This window comes from Danio rerio, chromosome 13 (assembly GCF_049306965.1).
Source record: "Danio rerio strain Tuebingen ecotype United States chromosome 13, GRCz12tu, whole genome shotgun sequence".
NCBI classification, from domain to species: Eukaryota; Metazoa; Chordata; class Actinopteri; order Cypriniformes; family Danionidae; genus Danio; species Danio rerio.
Genome location: NC_133188.1, coordinates 31,998,826 through 32,020,730, shown reverse-complemented (window position 1 = coordinate 32,020,730; position 21,905 = coordinate 31,998,826). Strand labels below are relative to the sequence as shown.

The window sequence follows — 21,905 nt, the reverse complement described above, 5'->3', positions numbered from 1 at the left end:
GACAATTTTGTTTTGCACAAAACATACGCTGCATTCTGGGATTGACAGAAATAAATGTTTTCGATTGCAACCAATAATTAAAAACAAAAAAAAGGCACACTTTTAAAATTCATTCTAGGTAGGTAAAGTTTCAAAACTGCACTTTTTTTGATGCGGCTTCGCTGTTTATCTACATGAAAACAGTGTCAGGCTACTGAAACAAAAACTTTCTGAAAACTCTGGCCAGGGTGAAGGTTTTCCAAAACCTTCCAAAAAAAGTGTCATGTGGACACTACAAATGAAGTTGTCACCTCATGACGTCAGCGTGTGCACTGTTATATCTTTTCTGATTGACCAACACAACTGGGATCACACCAAATGTGGAAGTCGTAAATAAGGTCATTTTCTGCACATTTGCGACAAACACATAGCATGTTTACTGCTGATCAACAAGACGGTTATCCGTCTCTGTTCTCATGGTTATATTAGCACTTTTTACAAAGTGATAGCAGTAAATATCTAGAACATTTCCGGAATGACTTTACTGGTAAATTTTAAAAAGCGTTGTTCACACAGACGAGGATGTTATAGATTTTTTTTCAGAAAAGACCATTCACACATCTATCCCCAAATACCGGTAAATTCTGACATCATAAACCAGAAATGAGCTCTAAACGGCTGCGGTTGTATTTGTAAACATTTGACTACATTACAAACTCTGTGGACGGAAAAGTATCGTGAACAACTTTGATGAAAACATATGGAGGAACACTTCCGCATGTCGAGATGTACACATGTGTGTGTTTGTGTGTGTGCATGTGTGTGTGTGTGCTGGCACTCATCGCCTCCTTCACGTGCATGCATCAAGCAACAGCTTAAAGGTAAACAAACAGCGGTTTATAAAAACACCCATGTACGTGTGGACATGGCCTAAGATTTAGAACAAAGCTTTGGCATTCATTTTGTCTGACAGCTTGGAGATTTAAATCCATTGAAGGCCATGACTTTGTGTTCATAGCTTGAGGTCAGCAAATAGTGTGACCTTAACTAATCAGTGGATTAATTTCTGACCTGCAGGATGAGAATGAAGTAATCCACAGGCTTGTTGCGGTGAAAGAGGTAGTGCTCTGACATTTTCTTGTCCTTGTCATCGTATTTGAGCTCCTGGATGACGTTAGGATGTTTCAACAAGCGCAGGAGGATTTTCTCTGACATTTGAGTTGCACTAAAAGACTCAACCTCTGTGGACAGAAGGGAAAAAACAGGAGTGGTTTATGAGTTTGTGATAGTTTTTCTTACGTTAAATGTGGGAACACATGTAGTGAAATGCTGGACATCAGTACCGGTTGCCAGGAAACGCAGCGTGGCCAGAAGAAGCTGCGGTGATATTTTCACCCTCAACTCATTTTCTGTAGGTTTGAAAGCAGAGAAGTCCTGTTTCTTCTCCCGGTGAGCGATCTTCTTTTTCGTCTTGTTGTCAGCTTTCATTGGGAACACAAAAAGTAGATAATTAGATGCTTTTATTAGTAGCAAGGTTTTGGTTTTTGCTAATAAGTCTGCCTGTCTTTGTGAATGGATGACAAAGTCTCAACCAGATGTGATGTTTTTCAGCATCTGCAGTCTCAGTATTGTACAGTATATGAGGACTTATGAACTCGAGAACTGCTCTAACAATAGCCATGTTTCCATCCACCTATTTTTGTGCATTTTGGACATGCGCATAAAAAACGATTGATGGAAACACCAAGATGCGCATAAATTTTGTAAACATATGTGAATAACTTAGTAGGATAAACTTTTTATTCTATAAAAGATGCACAAAACCTATGATGGAAACACTTTTACCGAACAAAGTCCAGTATGCGCATTTAAAAAAGTCATGTAATTTTGTTGTAAGAGATCATGTGATGATAAAAATGTGTGTGAATGGACAAACCAGCAGGCTGAGCACATTGTATGACATCTGAAACACTGTTCTGGTCATTCTAAAACACCTTAAGCATTTCATTATTAGTGTTATTATATTATTAATGACCATCAAAATTGTCAAGAGTCTCTGCGCTCTGCGTCTCATGGCTTTAAACACCTTCTGAAAGAAAGTCATTTATTAAATGAAGAAAAGATTCATGCAGTTTCTCCTACTGCAGCAAAATCTGTTTGACTGTTGATATTTGGCGCCAGTTAATCAGGAAGTGATGATTTTGTTCTTTGACTCGTTGGATAGTAACGTTGCTTTTTTTTGCACATCTTTTATTCGATATTACAGTTTTGCGCATAAATTTAATTCACATTTTTGGATGGAAACATAGCCACTTAAGTAATATTTTTACAGTTTCACTTTAGAACTACCCCCCATTGAATTCTCAGCAAATCTGACAATCTGTCAAAATAAATGATGAGTGTCCTTTTTAGAAAAGATTGAAGACATGTAACAAAAAACAACAATAATACATACATTCAAGAATTTTAAGCTTTTCACCCAAGTTTTAATTGAAACAGTTCTGTTGCACAGCAACTTCATTCATTCATTTTCTTTTCGGCTTAGTCCCTTTTTTAATCAGGGGTTGCCACAGCAGAATGAACCGCCAACTTATCCAGCATATGTTTTACGCAGCGGATGCCCTTCCAGCTGTGCAGCATCTTATTTGACCTAAAATTTTATGAATGAATCAATCAATTATTAAACATCCAATCATACATAATGTTTGTTGCAAATTTAAGGTTTTATTTTCTTGTGTGCAATCATAAAAAACAGAGTGCATTAATAAATTAATTAGGTGAAGTTTACTCATTTTGTACAGAAATTTGACTAAACTAATTATGTTTACATTCACTCATAAAAGAACATTATTGACGTACATGTTTTAATACTGTAATGTTTTAGCCACAGCTCTAACTCAGCTCTATGACATGTAGGAACGTCCATAATAAAAAGGAAAATCTTTAAAAAAAAAAAAAGAAACCTAGTTTAGAGCACATATGCCAAGGTTTTTCATAAATATGGGTATGAATATATACATTTTATTCCATTTTCAATTTAATATGTGTGAAATAAAGTGGTGTAACCAACAAGTAATTTACATTAAATCACATATGACAGTACACATTTGTGTATTTCTAATATGGTTTCAAATATTATCTTAATAATAGTTTTTTTTTTTTTTACATATCATGAATTATTAATTAATAAAAACAATGTTTTAGGGAATCACAACACATCAATTGCTTTGTGTGAAAAAAAGAGATATTTCAAAAGACTTGGAATTTTATTAAAATAAAAGTAAATAATACTTACTGTATAAGTCTGTCTCATCAAGAATCTCAGATTTGATTATTTCCTCAATGACGTCCTCTAACGTGACGATACCCAACACTTCATAGAACGGGTCTCCCTCTCCTTCATTATTCACTCTTTGGACAATGGCCAGATGGGATTTACCTGCCAGGACACAAACCAAGTACAGTCAGGCAATGAGGCTATACAACGTGTATCTCCAGAGTACATCGAACATGGTGGTCTCTGTGAACCCTCAAATGCACTAAAACCCACAGTATCACACTTTTGTTGGTTTATGATTAAAATAAGTCACTAGTGCTTATCAAAATCCATGAGAGCATTATTATTTGACAATTGTGAACATTGCTCTTGGAGATCCATTGCATTTTCTTAGCAAATCTCTCATGGTTCCACATCTGTTTTCCCAGGACCTCCTCGATAAGCTGCTTAGAAAAAAAAATCCTGCCCAGCACTGTCAACCAAAACGTTAAAGAAAATTCTTTTCCTGTTTCTCAGCTAGTGATCATTTAAAAGGAATTTTTCCGGAGCCAGAGCTAATATTAGATCTGAAATGAAGTTTCCACTCCACTTGGGTGATGCTTTCACTGGCGTGACACTGTAGCAATCCATTATGTATGGTGACCGTCTAAAGATTTTCCAGAAATATCAGTTTATACCAACAACAACAAAAAAAAAAAGGAGAAGAAGAAAAAGAAAAAAAAAAGCAAACAAAACACTAGGCAGCAGAGAGACCAGAGTTAATGGCTGATAGATCTAACTTGACTTTATGCTTGGTCAAAGGCATCAGTAAGCACCAATACATGCCTGGGGAACTATAGGCTTGTTTCCATTTAAAGTCTGTGTGACTTTTAAAACAGCAAGAATATTAGATTGTCTTGTAAACAAAATAAGCGCGTTCAACAGCTCTTTTTTGTTGCAGTCTAATCCGAGTTGGGCTTCAGAGGCCGCCCACAACTCTCACCCCTGATCTATCTGATCTTAAGAGAGTTCTAGACAGTCAGTCTTCAACACTTGAACCAAATAAATGATCTTTCATCACTTCAGACCAGTTACAGCCAAACTACAAAACAAGTGGCTCCTATATCCAAAAAATCCTGAGAAGAAGAGCCATTGTTTTCCGTTTCCAAGAAATGCCCACACAGAGTCACAAAGGCTTTAACAGCAAATAATACAACATCTGGCTGTTTAATGTTGATCAACCTTATGTGATATTCCGAAACGTATTCAAATGAAATGATTTTCTTTGATAATTTTATGTTTTTCAGATAACATTTAGATATTAATGAAGCAGAATTTGCTGACTTTTATTTCAGTATGTTGATGTACTTCAAACTGAAACTGAATATATTGAGTAGAGGCGAAGTTTTTTTTTGCACATCATTCCCTCATAGCAAACAAACGGTAAGAGGGGCGTTATGAACAATATTATGGCTGAAGTTGTCAAACTGATGACCCCCACTACAAACACAGAAGAGAAAGGTCAGACTGAAAATTACCAAAACTTTTTTTTTTTCAGTGGATTTATTTGCACTGGTTAATTATTTGCCTAAAGATTTACAATGTGCGCTACCAAAATAAACATTGTAAGTTGTTTATCCACTGTTGAAACACCTGATAAATCAGGGACTAGGCTGAAGGATGGTGAGTGAAATTGTTTTCATATGGACTTTAATGTTGAAAATAGTTGTGCCATTTAAAAATTGAATCAGAACCCTTTGGAAACATTATAAATACTGTCTATTTTGATGATCAGTTTATTGGGGCCTTTATAATTCAAAAGCCTTTCTAATTGGCCATTTTCAGCCAATCATAAACTTCCGGTGAAAGCTTAATATGACCATTTTCAATTTCACAGGGTTCTTTTTACAGCATTGATGTAGTAATGTAATTTCAATACATTCAGTGAAATAGACTTCAGCATTCATTTAGTTGTTAAAGCATAAAAGAGATGAAAGATCATGTCAGGATCAGCAGGCGAGCGCAGAAACTATTGAATATACTTTGGCAAACTATATTTCCCTATTTTAAAGACATGATGGGGAAATGGAATTTAATGCAGTGTTTCTTGTCTGGTCTAAGACCCACTTTATATCATATGTCTATCAGGCAGTGAAGATCACTGATTTTTAGAGAAATCAGAGCTTACACGTACCGTACACATAACATACACACACAAAAAAAAAACCTGAATGTGATTGACTGTCTGAAAGAACATACAGGACTCTCTTGGGGAAAAAAGAATGTCTAAATAATTAATCAACACCTAAATGCCCTTCACAATGCTGAGAGCAGCATTTAGATGAATATTTAAATATGTGCTCAAAATGATATGGATACACTCTAAAAAATGCTGGGTTGTTGTAACCAAAGTCCTTTAAGGCAAGTCATTGTACTCAGCAGCCATCTTTGAAACGCCTCTCTAGCAGTATACTCGGGCGTTCTTACTGATTGGGAAAACATCAAAATCTCCAAAATTTTTGCCAAGCTTAAAACTAAATTTCATATTGGCAATCAGCAATAAGTTCTTAACAACTATCTGTTTAGTTTAATTTCTAAACATTGTAATCACAAAAAAAAAAATCAGCAGAAACTCACGTCTCATTCGAGCTCCTACCCTGGAGAATCATCCATCTATAGCGATAACTGATTGGCTCCTGTACTAGAAGGAGGGCCTTCATTCGCCATGCTGACCATTACACTTTTCCCCATTCAAAACTAAACGAGTGACATGTCTTGTGTATTTTATAGTCTTTGATGTAACCCAACAAGGAGTTTGTCCATGTTTGACCCTATTTTAGGTTACGACAACTCAGCATTTTAGATTTTAGAGTGTTTGTACAAACTCTATAATTTCTCAGCATCATATTGACAGAAATAAAGACGTGATTAAAATGACCCTGTTTTTGTCTTTAAATTAATCCCAATTATTTGCATTTCTGACAAATTTTTGTTCCTTTGATTATCCCGCCAAAAGTCCTTTACAAAAAAAAGCCCAGACATAGACAAGCTAGGAAGTAGGCTAGGGCGGTATCCAATTTTTGATAATGTTAACCCTCCTCCCTATTTTACCTTGGTATAAGATATTATCATGCACAATAAAAAATTATGATGTAGGGCTCAGACAGTCTCACCAAACTGTTCGTTTATGCCTAAACCATCCAGAAACTGAATATGCATTTGACCTAACGTTCGAGGCATTTCTATCTTTTGCGGTCACCTTTTTGTTGCACAATTCGCATATTGCCTCATCCATATTTACTGCCTCTCACTTCTCGTTCAGTTAGAAGCCTGAAATACTGACAAACTCCAGAAGTTGTGTTCTTTTTTTAAGAGCAAGTCACTTGGTGCGTGACACCATGTTTGGCCACCTCTGTCTTTCTCCTTCACGATGATGACAACCACGCATAAGCATTTTTAGGCATTAAATAATTTATATTTAATATTTAATCCTTGTCTCTTAAGTAAGTGCATTGTTTCTTATGACGTATAATGGTATTGAAACTGATACAGCTGCTATATTTAGATCCTGCGGTATACCATATTACCACCCAAGCCTACTAGAAGTTTTTAAAAAACTTCATTACAAACTGTTCAAACATTGGTAACAAACAACAAATAATACATTAAAAGCCAATTTTACAAATTCATGCTGCATTATGTTCTTTAAACTGCAGTGTATACATGTAGTCATGTAGCATCCGATTCTCCCACAGTTCACATGACCTCTGGCGTGTGAGAATAACACACTTCCTTTCTATGCCTGTGACAAGACTGTCCATCATAAAACATTCCAAGCATAAAACACCCCAAGATGGACCGATACAACTTTGTGGACAGAACTTGAAGACTCCAAATGAACACATGGTTTCTAGACAGCACACAAAGACACATTTTGTACATTCCCACCTTATTTATGGAATGAGCTTTTTCCTTCGATATTTTCCATAATGGAATTTCCCTATAAATAGTCGGTGGGACTGTGGGTGGCACGTCTGTGATGCTTCACTGGAACATCTTTCAAATATCACAAGCACTTATCAAGAAAGCTGGCCTTTTTTAAAAATAGATATGAAAGTAAAACGACTGTAGGTTCTCAAGGAATAGTCTTGAGAATATTTCACGCGGGAAAATGGAAATTTCAGTTAATAAATTTACCCCCCCTCGTGCTTCTGCCCCTGTGACAGGCCTATGACTTACAACATCAGAAACTATATAACAGCGCATGCACAGTTACTTCAATCTAATGCTTACCTATTCATATCACAAAACCATGTTGGTATGGTGGTCTTATCATACTTCAGGGGCTATACATGTAAGAATTTCCATGTATCAATGAACTTTTTTATTGCAAATGTGTGGACAGCTTGTAACGAAACCACTTTCTTTGACTAGCTAGATAAATAAAGACATCCTTTTTATGTGAACAACTCTCATTTTTGAAATGGCTTATTCATCTAAACATCATTTTCAGTGGCATAGACAGCATATTTTAGTACAAAAATTAAAAACTGTTGTATTTTATATAATTTTTCCGCTTAAGTTAAAAAGAATTACATTTATTTGTTTATATATTTTGTCCAACTTAATAAATGTTATTTTACCATGTTATTTTACATCTGATTGTTCAATTTCTGTACTTTAATATGGTTAGACTCCCCAGAAAACCTTATTTATAAAAAGGTTATGCTGGGTTGCTTTAAGCCAATGTTGGGTCAAATATGGGCAAACCCAAATTGTTTTATTTTTATTAAATTTAAGAGACAATTTTTAACCCAATAGCCCCATTACTTCTTTATAGTAGACACTTTTTTGGACAACCTAACAAAAGTTTTGTCATCGATTCCCAGTTTTAAGAGCAACAATTAATAACTTGACTTCTAGTTGATCATTTGGAAAAGTGGCAGAAGACTTTTCTAATAAATCATCTGTTAAACTGCATCTCAATCTCCACAAATACTGCAGAGGACCTATTGGAACCCACATTGACGCAAGATTCTCACAGAAATCAGTCAAGTTTGTTGAAAAAAAAAATCATGGTTTGGGGTTACATTCAGTATGGAGGCGTGCGAGAGATCTGCAGAGTGGATGACAACATCAACAGCCTGAGGTATTAAGACATTTGTGCTGCCCATTACATTACAAACCACAGAAGAGGGCACATTCTTCAGCAGGATAGAGCTCCTTCTCATACTTCAGCCTCCAGATCAAAGATACTGAAAGCAAAGAAGGTCAAGGTGCTTCAAGATTGGCCAGCCCAGTCACCAGACATGAACATTATTGAGCATGTCTGGGGTAAGATGGAGGAGGCATTGATGATGAAACCAAAGAATCTTAATAAACTCTAGGAGTCCTGCAAGATCGCTTTCTTTGCCATTCCAGATGACTTTATTAATAAGTTATGCACGTCATTGCAGAGATGCATTGATGAAGTCATCAAAGCTTATAGGACTCATACACAATCTAAATTCTTTTCCAACCGCACCATGACTTTATATTCTATACTTTACATTATTTCTGTTAAGTGACAAGACTTTTGTATAAGCAAAGTCAGACCTTACTGTCCTAATTAAATAAATAAAAATGGAGGCATGATCATATTTTATTTTGTTAAAATAAGTGTAATCTCGAGGTCTTTGTCTTTCATATTAGCCACTTCTGATGTCAAATGATCAACTAGAAGTCAAACTATTACTTGTTGTTTCTAAAACTTGAATAGGCGACACGACTTTTGTCAAGTTGTGTAAATTTACTAGCAATAAATATTAAATATATTAAATATTAAATGTTTAGATTAATAGATTTATTTATACCCTGACCATTTCCTGCCATGCAACATTGTCCAGTATCAGTTTACTTCTCAGTTGTAAGTGTAACAACAATACATAAATCCTTAACGCGCTGTTACTGGCAACAAGTGGTTTCATCTTGTTTATAACACGATTTATGTTTAAATCTGCCAAATGCGCCTTGTTTTGTCAACATAAACATCAATTAACCCTGTGAATTCCTAACCCTGCTTACAGGATTACACATTCCATCCCCACAACATTTTGAACGCAAATACCTCTCATTTCCAAGAGGAGTCATTTTATAAGACTACAGAAGCCAAGGAGTTAAAAATCCACAATCAAACCTGTTTACATAACAAACCGCAATGGGAAAATAAACAATAATAATAATTTAAGCAAAAAGATGCACTGAAGTACAAAATGCTTCAACGATCATAAGTAGAATGGACTTTACAAACTAAAATATTTAACAAATGATCCATACGCATGAGAGAAGCCTAGATTAAGGATCTAGAAACAGACCATTAATGGTTGCCCTCTGACATATCAGGTGACAGCCTGCTTTCACCATAACAGGACATCACTACTTTTTCTGTTGACTAAACACGCTTTTGAAAGGTATGCCGAGTCTCAACAAGGACACAGAGAGAAAAGCTTATGTGGGTGATATGAAGTCCTTTACATGGGAGATGTGGGGGGCTTCTAAGACAGGCTTTGTTGATGGACTCCAGCTCCGCACTGTACTACACATACCTCAATTGTTGCCCAAATCTGTTTAAGTCCATTTCCTGTCGAGCCACAATTTGTGGAATGTCGGGTCACAGTCAAAATACGGCCTGCATCCAGAACTGAATGATAGCATGTTTTAAAATTACACCAATATATGACCAGACCACCAAAAAATGAAACTATGTAGTATGACCAAAATGTAGACGCATTCTTCTAATGATCGTAATGGCATATCCTGACCCACTAATGTCGCCGTTTGAAATTTACGTCAGAAAATAATTCAGTGCTTTAGACATCATGTTTTGATTACGCAGAGAAGTGAGAGAATCTTATAATCTACTGTGATTACTCAGTGGGAAGGAATGGTTCTCTAAAGAGCAATCATAAAACAGCTTTACAGGATGTGATGTTATGAAGTAAACGCTTAGGTTAGATGTCAATTCGGGTTGCACAATATATATCGTTTCAGCATCAATACTGCAATGTGTGTGTCCGCAATAGTCACGTCACTGGATATGCAATGTTGACGGTTTATAGGTGATCAGCAAAACAGTTGAGAATGCATGAATTTTTTTATGGAGTCACAGCAAAGTATAACCATAACAGAGTGAAAGTTTATCATTTGAATGCATTTTAAAGGGCACCTATTTTACCCCTTTTCAAGACTTAAGATAAGTTTGTGTCACAGGAATGTAAATTTTCAGCTCAAAACACCCATCAGATTATTTATTATACCTTTTAGAGCATTGGAAATTTGTACTTTGAACACAATGGAGCTGTTTTTGTGGCCTGTGCCTTTAATGTTCCCACGTGCATGTCAGAGACAGCACAGTGACAGACATGAAAGAAGCAGATCTCTTGTAATGTTTGTAAGAAACACTACAGTTAGAACTCTCCCAATGATTATTTGATGTATTTGTTGTGGAGTTAATTCAAGCCTTTTTGCAACGATGAGTCACACACAATCTTGTTACAAAGCACACACAGCGCACACGTTTAACTCTGCACTGTTTTTGCATGGCAAATGTGACAGGATACACGTTAATATCCACTGCTGTATGGACATCTGTTACGTAATGTACAAAATAAACCTGATTTAACATCCACAGATGGGAATTGAAGCGTCTTTTTTATAATTGTACTGACATGCGGCTGGTGATACAGTAAATATGGTAAAATCGCTGTAATTCATTACAAACATGCACTGTTTTAAAAACATTTTAAACTTGTAAAAGTCATACTTGACCCCATTTGATGATGATTGATGATCACAGAGAGCTGAACAGATCTTTTAATCCCAGTTGCTTTGCGCAAGTCCTGTCTTGTAGATTTGATTATGCGCATTACTACAGAGATATATACGTGGCTTTCAATTAATTCAGTGGGTGGGGAAACCGCAGTCCTATGTCATGTTGTGGTGGGCCTCAAAATGGGAGGCATTTGGATGCTATTTTAACATAAAAAAAGAGAGACTTATTGTCTTTATATCACCCCAATATGGCTGTGGACACACTATACATGCACAAAATTTTTGTCCAAACAGCTTTCAAAAGATGATTTTTATCATAGATGCCCTTTAAAGCATTCGTGCACAAAAAAGTACATTTGTAACTTTAATGAGTAATTATTTTACTGAATTAATACAACGACGATTATACAGTGTTATTTTACATTTTATATTACTATTTAATTTCTATACCAGAATACCATTTGACTCTCCGGAAAACTGTTAAGCACTATTTATTTTATTATTTTTGCTCACAATTTATTTATTTTAAAGCAAAACACCTTAAAAAATCACCCCAAATCAATCCCAACGAATGATTTCTTTCCAAATATAGCTATTCAAGCCATCTGGTGAAACTGTATTCCTATTGCAATAAATATCGCAGAAAAATGAAATATCGCAAAGGCAGATTTTCCCAATATCATACAGCCCTAACGTAAAACTATGTACGTAGAGGATATGGCCTATGTGTGAACTCTGCTCCACAGATCTATGTTGAAGACAGGTTTGAGTTCCTCTTAAAATGTATTCATTGAATCGCACACCACAGAAAGAACCGATCATATCATCAACAGGCAGCATCTTTACATAAAAGCAACAATGATGCTTACTTGTTCGTACTTAGCTACTTTAAAACACTTTTAAAAACTTTACAAAGCCTCAGACTATTCATTCATTCATTCATTCATTTTCTTGTCGGCTTAGTATCTTTATTAATCCGGGGTCGCCACAGCGGAATGAACCGCCATCTTACCATCTTGCTGTGAGGCGACAGCACTACCTACTGCGCCACTGCCTCGCCAAGCCACAGAACACTATAATATATTATAAAATGCTGAGCATATAATGGTTTTTGATGTTTTTTAAAATTTTACTTCTGCCATGCTGTGATGTATCTTCATGGCAAAAAGTGAGTTGAAACAAAACAAACACTACATAAACACAAAACAAAAACTATACAGCATAGGTCTCAAACTCAATTCCTGGAGGGCCGCAGCTCTGCAGTTTTGCTCAAACCCTAATCAAACACAGCTGATCCAACTAATCAAGGTGTTCATTACTACTAGACTATTAAGCAGATGTGAGTTGCAGGTGGTTGGAGGTAAACTATGCATAGCTGTGGCCCTCCAGGAATTGAGTTTGAGACCATTGCTATATAAAGTGAAAAAAGGTTGTTGATACTTTTTTCTGTGAAACCATGGTTTTATTGTTATACAAGTGCGTTTTTTTTTTTTTTTTTTTTTGCCTTGATAACAATTTGTGCTTAAAAGGTTTCAACATTAATACCATGATTAAATTATGGTCATTATAGAAAAATGCAGGATTTATGGTTACCATTGTTAAACTAACTCATTAATTAAATCCATGGTTTAATTAAATGGTAACACTATACAATGAGGTTATATTAATTAATTTATTTACTAACAATAACAAAATGAACAATACATTTATTACATTAATGAAAATAAAGTTGCTCATTGCTAGGTCATGAACATTTACAGTGATTCCCGTTGCGGGACAATGACAATGCTTGGTGATTTCCAAAAGTCAACTAAATTTTATTAAACTTTTAGAATTAACATATTTTATCCATAACCAACGGAAATTGAAAAATAGTTGTTTTTAAAAGTAAAAACAACAACATGCAAATGAAAAGCATTTTAATTATTTTATAGGATCGGTGTGTTTACATTAGATTAACAACACAGCAATAGCGTCAGCTGCAGCAGATTGATTTTATAACACCAGGTTATTTATTATTACCAGGTTTTGGTGGTCTACAAAAATAAACCAAGAATAGACTTGTGGTGAAAACACTGTTTCTACAAGTCTCTTTAGTAAATATTATTAGTTTATATTATTATTTATGGTTAATATTAAATTAAACAAATTAATAAATGACTATAAAATTATATGGTTGTTAGACAGTTGCAATTTTTTGTGTTGTCAATAAGCTCATGTTTATATAGGCCTAATGTTGGATGAGCAATGTTTGCATATTTATAAATATATGGCATTATTATTTTAGGGGTCGCGGGCTGAAAAGTTTCGGAACCACTGCATTAATCAATGTTAACAATTATGAATTTGGGTTTTGATCATGTTTAATAGATGCTTCACAAATATTGTTCATAATTAGTTCATGCAAGTAATTCAGTGAGTAATTAAAGACACACCTTTAAAAAACAATAAGACTATACGACTATATAAAAAGTTTTTTTAAAAGTTACAAGAGTGTTTTCATAGTAACCACATAAAAAAACTACAACCTTTTTCGTGAAAAATTCTCAAAATACTTTTTGTAACAAGAATATATTTGGAGACGCGGTGGTGCAGTAGGTAGTGCTGTCGCCTCACAGAAAGAAGGTTGCTGGTTCAAGCCACTGCTGGGTCAGTTGGCATTTCTGTGTGGAGTTTGCATGTTCTCCCCGCGTTCGCATGGGTTTCCTCCGGGTGCTCCGGTTTCCCCCACAGTCCATAGAAATGCGCTATAAGTGAATTGAATAAATTAAATTGACCATTGTGTATGTGTGTGAATGAGACTGTATGTGTGTTTCCCAGTGATGGGTTGCAGCTGGAAGGGCATCCGCTGCTTAAAATATTTGCAAGATAAGTTAGTGGTTCATCCACTGTGGCGACCCCTGAATAATAAAGGTGTAGCTTTAAAATGCCAGTGCAGTTGTACACATCTTTACCTTTTTTAAACTCCTCCAGCATGGCATCCAGCTTTGTATCGTTGAAGACAAAGTGCAGAGGGTGGCTGTAGAACTTGGTGATGGTTTTCAGAGGCGTGCAGTCATCTGGATCCACAAAGGCCAAGTCCTTGACAAACAGCAGGTCCACAATGTGACATCTCTCACCCTCATACACAGGTATCCGAGTGTAGCCACTCTCCATGATCTCAGACATGGTGGCGAAGTCCAGTATGGCATCACCAGAAATCATGAAGCAGTCCCGCAGAGGTGTCATGACATCCTCCACGGTTTTAGTCCTGAGCTCCAGAGCGCCCTGGATGATGTTGAGCTCCTCTTTGACCAGGTCATTATATGGATCGGTCACCCTCAGCATCTCCAGCAGCTTCTCCCTGTTGTACACAGTTCCAATCTCCTGCCCCAGCACGTGGTCCAGGAGTTTGCTGACCGGATAGGATGCTGGGAAAGTGAGGATCATAAAAAATTTAGTCAAGAATATTGTATTCGCGCCTACAGCGAGTCCGTGCCTGGAGCAGATGGCCTGAGGCACGATCTCCCCAAATATCACTATCCCTATAGTGGACACCACCACAGCGATCAGCCCTGACCCTGCGATGTCATCGAGAAGTATAGTCAAAGTAGTGTTGACCAGGACATTTCCCAGCAGCAACGAGCACAGCAGGTAGTTTCCTTGGCTTCGGACAGGCTCGATCGCCTTCGCGTAATGCTTCTCCTTCTCGGTCCCGCAGTTTTGCACAATCCGGAGCTCCATGGGATCCAGCGCCATCAGACCCAGATTCAGCCCGCTGAACATCCCAGACAAGCACAACAACATGGCAATAAAAATCACCTGCAGCCAGAACGGCAGGAGGAACTTTTTCTCCTCCACCACGATCACTTTAGTGTCATGCCCTTCGTGATAGACCCAGGTGTGTTCGGACCAGGAGTCCTGCGCGCCAGGTGTCCCGATGGCGGTGCACAGGTAATACGTTTTACTTTTTTCCGTTTTGCGCAGAGGCTTCACCTCGAGCTCGATAATCCCAGAAGTCTTTCTGTTTACCTCCATGGTGGGAAGGATGATGATATCGGAGGATCGGATGCCGCAGGGATGCGAGGCAGGTGCGTCTCCGGGGCTCAGGCTCTCCGCAGGTGCGTTGCTGCGGTGTTCCGTGAAGGCGAGTTTGGACCACGTCTCGTTGTTGATGTTTTGCCCATAGACCCTTAATCTGACACGAGATCGCTCGCTGACGCGCAAAAAGCCTCTGTCCATAAAAGACACCTCGTCGGTGTCTTCGAGGCGGAGGCCAATGATGACAGTCTCTTCTGACGGGTCTTTACCATCAATGCTTTTGATCAGACAACTGCTGACAATTAGGAATATAACAGTCAATGATCCAGCCCGGTTTAGCGCCGCCATATTAGAAGTGGGCACTGCGGTCCATTGCTCTGCCATGTTGACAGTGGGCAGACTTTAGTCAATGAATGTAAGCTGCCACGGTCAGAGGAAGTCCGCGTCCGCCTTCATCCTCTCTAGAACCATCCTGACATCGAGCAACAAGGACGGCATTACTCACCGCGTATCGCTGCCTCTCTGCACCACGATGACACACACCAGCACGCTCTATGTGAACTGCTGCGAGTACAGATGTCTCATGACGGACGTGCGTTTTCACCAATCCGATGGCATATGTAAATTCAACCCCGGTGCATCCAATAAGATCGCGCGAAGTGTGGGAGGAGAGGCGGTGCTATCGGGCCTGAAAGCGGTAGTGGGCGTTCCTAAATCCAATCAGCTGATAAAAACAGCGGTACCTAAAAGGTGGGAGTGGTCACTGGCGGCCAACGGTATGTCACTGTTGAAACTACTGGCCAATGCATTGCAATAACGTATTGAATTTTTGGGGTTAAGCCTGAAAACAGAAAAAGACTGAATGACGGATTTAGTAGGGTACGTTAAGCACGGGGAAATGAGAAAAAAAGTAAGACAAAGAGTGAAACTATTCGCTTTCTAATTGCTTATAAACGCACGTGCGTCTCTGTCATATAAACAAACACGTGTGAAGCCTTCTTTCACTTTCATTCACTTTCCACTTCTCGATTCCCTCGTAGTTTGAAATGATATTTTTAGGAAAATAGAACATGTTAGGTTACAATAGATTGTTTCATATTAATTAATGTCCAAATACATATATTTATTTTTACAAGCAATTTCTTATTCATATTCGTTTGTTTTGTTTATTTGTTATGTATGATAATCTTTCATTTAGTTGAATCTGCATTCTTAAATTGTTTTGTATTTGTTATTTTATAAATAGCTAATTATTACATAGGATTAAGCGGTTTATAATTCAATTTAGTTCATTTAGTTCGTTTTATAATTTATTTGTGTATGTGTGATGCTTTTCGCACCTCGAATATTTCCACTGATAACTCCCCTGCGCCCCAATGGATGTATATAAACAATGCAATAATGAAAACCACAAACGCAAACTATTGCCTTCTTTTGCGTCCTTCATTGTAGTCTCAACAGTGCTCCTAGACTATTTATTTTCTCTCTCTCTCTCTCGCGCTCTCTCTCTATGCATATATTAATGTGTTTGGCTGCTGTTTTGCCTACAGAGGGAGCCAAAACCTTTCCCATAACACAAATTGACTACTTCGTTATCCTGCTATTTAAAAAATCAATACCAATTGTACGTAATGGACACAGTCAACTGGCCAATCTAAAATGTGCAAGATGTGCAGATTTGAAGGGAACTAAATTATAACAACCATGCTCTATTTTGCTTTATTATACCCGCACATATGCATATGAATAACACGCATAAATGCAAACATAATGTACAACCAAAAATAGCATATTTTAAGCACTAATTGTTTTTATGAGCCACTGCTATGGACATTGCATAATTATTTGAGTTTAACAAAGATACGAAAAATAGCTATTAGATAAGGCATTACTCCTTTTGTAATAATAATAAAACTCAATAGTAATTTCTGAATCAAGATCCACTGTTACACAAGCTTGGCAGATTGCAAGACTACATTATTCTAGACCTTGAGTACTGATAAGTTGAACTAAAGAAGGGACAGAACATTCTTTCCAATTCAAGGTCTCCCGTGATCCAGCGAGTGTGAATGGGCAGATGTGCAAACTGCAGGACTACTTAGAAAGCACCTAGAATTGATGTTTGATATTTGATCTTGCAAAACAAACAAAATTTTCCTCAAAATGTTCTACTTCTTTCTTTTTGTTTTGATTATTTTATTTTTTAATGATTTGAATATCAATATAATGCACATGTTATAATTCACGTATTAAGAATATTTTAACCAAAAAGAAGAGATAATTTAAAAAAAGATAACTCAATTTTTATTACTTTTATATAATTTTTCTTATTATTAATATAATTATTTTGAATAACATTTTAATGCACAATTGAAAAAAACATGATTTATAAAAATGAATGAAAGTAAAGCTATAGTGAACGCTTCATTTGTTGATTACAGACTAAATATGTTCATGGTTATATTTTGACTGTTGCGTCATATAAAAAAATAATAAATTCTTGCAGACAAAAGTCAAAACCTTGTTGAAGTGAAAAGTTATGCTCAAGGCCTCACTCTAGGACATCCATCTGCTCGCCCTTGCAGAGAAGCTGCTGATACTGCATGTGGGATGAACTTTATCATTCACCCCCTTGATGGACTTAAAAAAAAGACCTGTTTCATCCAACTTTCCACATCCATTTATTAAAGCTGCTTAGCAAAATGTGCTGAAACAATGCTGTGTAACATTTTATACAAATATGTTCAAGTATGTTTGGCAAAACAATTACACCATATAAAACAAGATATAAATAGACTAACAATTTCTAATTTGTAAACCTGATTTAAAAGTCTAAAAGCAAATGTACCAAGTCAAACAAACAGAAGTGGTGGACGTTAATTTGACTATCATTTCGAATATTAATACTGAAAACAATCTCCAACAGAAAAGCCTTCATTTGAAAATCTAATGCATTTCAAGAGAAAAGGAGGATGTTGGAATGTCTTTCAATGTGTGCAATGAGTAATCACCTGCAACTGATTTACAGTAAAAAAAAAAAAAGAGAGAGAGAAATTATAGGAGGCTACATTTGTATATTAGAAGAGCAGTATTATTTCATCAAGTGTCTCAGTTGATCCTGCAGGTTTTTCGAGTGTTCAACACTGTGAAAGATATGACAGATAAAGAGTGGCTGAATGTCTAGATCAACTCACACATAATAATAATAATAATTGTTTATTTGTTCTAATAACATATTGAGAATATTACTTATAATAGACTTACTTCTTCTGAATGGCCTCTTGCCTGGATTTAAGAGGCAAAACAAAAAAATAAAATACATGAATTAATTTCTTACATTTTCACAATTTATATTTTAATGACATGTCTTTAAACCGTTGACCAGAACCTTAAACGATGTTAATATAAACAAGTACATTATCTCCACACCAAAAACATATCTTCTTCTTCAGTAATTTGTCTTGATTTCCAATACAAAACATTTAAACGTTCATAAATTACAATACAATTACATGAAAATTAGAATTACATAAAATCAATTTATGACCAATACAAGAGAAATAAGGTAAGAAAAATAAAAAAGGAAAAAATAAACTTGTTTTCCCTTTTGGATTAAATATATATTTTAATCAAAATACCAATGATTAAAAATATATGTACAAATAATTGAAATAATATTTGGGGTGCATACTCACTGGTACTGCAAGTGGGTCGTTATAATAGACATTTTCCGTAGACTCTATAAGCATAAAAATATTTAGAGAAGTTTAACATACTACGACTAGTTGCCTACATATATTCATTTTAAATATATAATTATATTAATAATAATACTGATATACAGTGCAACTGATACGTCCACATTTTTTTATGTTACAACTTTATTCCAAAATGGATTAAATTCATTTATTTCCTCAAAATCTAAGCTGAGTGATCGGGGGAGAAGGGCCTTAGTCAGGGAGGTGATCAATAACCTGATGGTCACTCTGTCTGAGCTCCAGCGTTCTTCTGTGGAAATAGAACCTTACAGAAGGACAACCATCTGTGCAGCAATCCATCAATCAGGACTTTATGGTAGAGAAGAAGCCACTCCCTGCCTGGAATTTACCAAATGGCATCTGAAGGACTCTCAGCCCATAAGAAACAGAATTCTCTGGTCTGATGAGACTAAAATTGAACTCTTTGGAGTGAATGCCAGGCGTTAAGTTTGGAGAAAAGCAGGCACCGCTCATCACCAGGCTAATACTATCCCTACAGTGAGGCATGGTGGTGGCAGCATCATGCTGTGGGGATGTTTTTCAGCAGCAGAAACTGGAAGACTAGTCAGGATAGAGGGAAAGATGAATGCAGCAATGGACAGAGACATCCTGAATGAAAACCTGCTTCAGTGTGCTCTTGACCTCAGACTGGGGCGATGGTTCATCTTCCAGCAAGACGATGACGCAAAGGACATCGCCAAAATATCAATGGAGTGGCTTCACAACATCTTGATGAATGTCCTTGAGTGGCCCAGCCAGAGTCCAGACCTAAATCCTATTGAACATCTCTGGAGAGATGTTAAAATGGCTGTACACCCTCACTTCCCATTCAACCTGATAGAGCTTGAGAGGTACTGCAAAGAGGAATGGTCAAAAATTCCCAAAGACAGGTGTGCCAAGCTTGTGGCATCATTTTCAAAAAGACTTGAGGCTGTAATTGCTGCCAAAAGTGCAACAACAAAGTATTGAGCAAAGGCTGTGAATACTTATGTACACGTGATTTTTCAGCTTTTTCTCATTATGGGGTTTTGTGTGTAGAATTTTGAGGAAATAAATTAACCCATTTTGGAATAAGTGAAGTGCTATGAATACTTTCTAGACGCACTGTACACACACACACACACACACACACACACACACACACACACACACACACACACACACACACACACACACACACACCAGAGTTGGACAATGAAACTAAAACACTGGCCAATTTAACGTTGGAGGCTTTATGACTAAATTCGACCGGCCTGGTGACAAATTTTTATAGAATGCTAATGAAACTTTCACACTCAGCTCATACTGGAGGAATGTGCAGAGTAATAGCACAGTTTTGCTTAAAACATGTATTATTCTCTGATGAGTCCACCTTTGCTGTCTTTCCCAGAGGGTTACAGTGTGGAGAAACCCCAAAGAAGTGTACCACGCAGACTGTCGCATGCCCAGAGTGAAGCATGGGTCTGGATCAGTGATGATTTGGGCTGCAATACCATGGCATACCCTTGGCCCAGAACTTGTGCTAGATGGGTGCGTCATTGAATCAAACATTGTATCCTAAAAACATTGCCGTGAATCAGGATAATAGTGCAGCAATACACATAGCAAGTCAGAAGACACAGTGGTTTGATGAACATGAAAGTGAAGTTGAACATTTTCCATGGCCTGCACAGTCACTAGAACTAAATATTATTGAGCCACTTTGGAATGTATGGGTGGAGCGAGTCAGGAAACATTTTCCTCCTCCTGCATTACGTGGAGCCAGGCCACTATTCTAAAAGGAGAAGGGCTCAAAATCCTTTTGGCCACTGCACAGGACTTGTATCTGTCATTCCTAAGCTTAAAAGGAGGTCCTAAACCATACTAATGAATTATTGTGGTCTAAACCCAAACGTTTCAGTTTTATTGTCCAACCCCTGTATATACACATATAATTATTTCACTTACATCTTCGGAATGGAGAATGGCATCTTCCTGAATGACCATATTTCTCGCTGCCTGACTGAGTAGCTATAAAGAAGAAGAGCTCAATGTTAACATTATTTTTATATTGTCAACTGAATCATCACTTGATGCAGTATTAATGCGCCTTGTCGTCTCAAAACCTCGAGACAGCTGTTCTGGACATCACGTAGTGCCCAGTGTCATATAGTGCTCAGTATCCCAGTATCTAAGTTAAAGTCTATGCTTTTTCAAAAAAGTCTAAGCCTCTTATTAAGTTATGAAGCTCGTCTCGACTATTAAGCTAATTGCTATGAGAAAGAAACAGTTAACATCAGCCAGGCGAACATCTCGCCTTAACCAAACAATATCACTTCAGATAATGTGTCGTATATTTACTTCTTGGCTCCGGGATCCTTTTAACACTTGACGAGTTAAAGCGATCACATCTCCACTGCAAGAAGTTACTTTATCAGACAATAAACCTTTGACAGATTGACCGAAGCGGGGCTGCGTTTCGGAGGAAGCCATTACTGTTTACTATGGCAGCAGGCAAGGGACAATTTAAAAGCGAACTCGAGTGACGATATTTTTATGTATCTGACACATTTAACTGCCATTTGTGTTGTAAATCCTATTGAATATGAACAATTGCAGTAAAATTTAACTAGAAGTTTGTAAAAGTAAAATGTAATATAACTAATGAGAAACTTGTTACAATTATGTTTTAGCGCTGCCTCAGCAAGAAGGTCGCTGGTTCAAGCCTGGGTCAGTTGGCTTTCTGTGTGGAGTTTGCATGTTCTCCCCGTGTTGTCATGGGTTTCCTTCGGGTGCTCTGGTTCGCCCATGTGTGAAGGAGAGTGAATTGGTGTTTCCCAGTGATGGGTTGCAGCTGGAAGGGCATCCGCTGCATAAATAAGCTGGATAAGTTGGTTTCCACTCTGGCGACCTTGGATTAATAAAGGGAATAAGCCAAAAACAAAATGAATGAATAAAGTTTTAACCTCAGTTTCTTGTTAATTCCTGTAAGCTCAATAATAATAGACTTGAGGCCTGAGGGAGTATTCAAGCAGGTTATGTGACATACACATTTAAGTTTAAAGATTTAAGCAGAGCCTTTGGTTTCAAAATCTAACACTTAA

The 21,905-nt window shown here is 37.0% G+C and overlaps 2 protein-coding genes across 5 annotated transcripts in view; both read right to left on the bottom strand.

Moving 5' to 3' along the window:
- cnnm2a (cyclin and CBS domain divalent metal cation transport mediator 2a) overlaps positions 1 to 15,638 on the bottom strand; it is a 29,191-nt gene extending 13,553 nt beyond the window's left edge. For 3 of the 4 annotated variants that reach the window (XR_012388552.1, XR_012388553.1, XM_068212847.2), the window contains exons 1-4: positions 13,999 to 15,638; positions 3,275 to 3,418; positions 1,323 to 1,460; positions 1,051 to 1,220 (exon numbers count right to left, since the gene is read on the bottom strand). Coding sequence is in view for 2 of the 4 variants with exons in the window: in XM_068212847.2 (XP_068068948.1) it covers positions 1,051 to 1,220; positions 1,323 to 1,460; positions 3,275 to 3,418; positions 13,999 to 15,448 (1,902 nt within the window). In the remaining 2 variants the exon portion in view is untranslated. The remainder of the gene's footprint in view (positions 1 to 1,050; positions 1,221 to 1,322; positions 1,461 to 3,274; positions 3,419 to 13,998) is intronic. The other variant, NM_001144785.1, reaches the window with a different exon arrangement.
- A 2,088-nt stretch (positions 15,639 to 17,726) lies between these two features.
- Positions 17,727 to 21,302, bottom strand: borcs7 (BLOC-1 related complex subunit 7). Its single transcript, NM_001039988.1, is given in 5 exon segments — positions 17,727 to 18,207; positions 18,329 to 18,349; positions 18,760 to 18,803; positions 20,770 to 20,832; positions 21,163 to 21,302. Coding segments are annotated over 5 exon segments (312 nt in total). The 5' UTR covers positions 21,295 to 21,302; the 3' UTR covers positions 17,727 to 18,155.
- Positions 21,303 to 21,905: the final 603 nt, after the last annotated feature.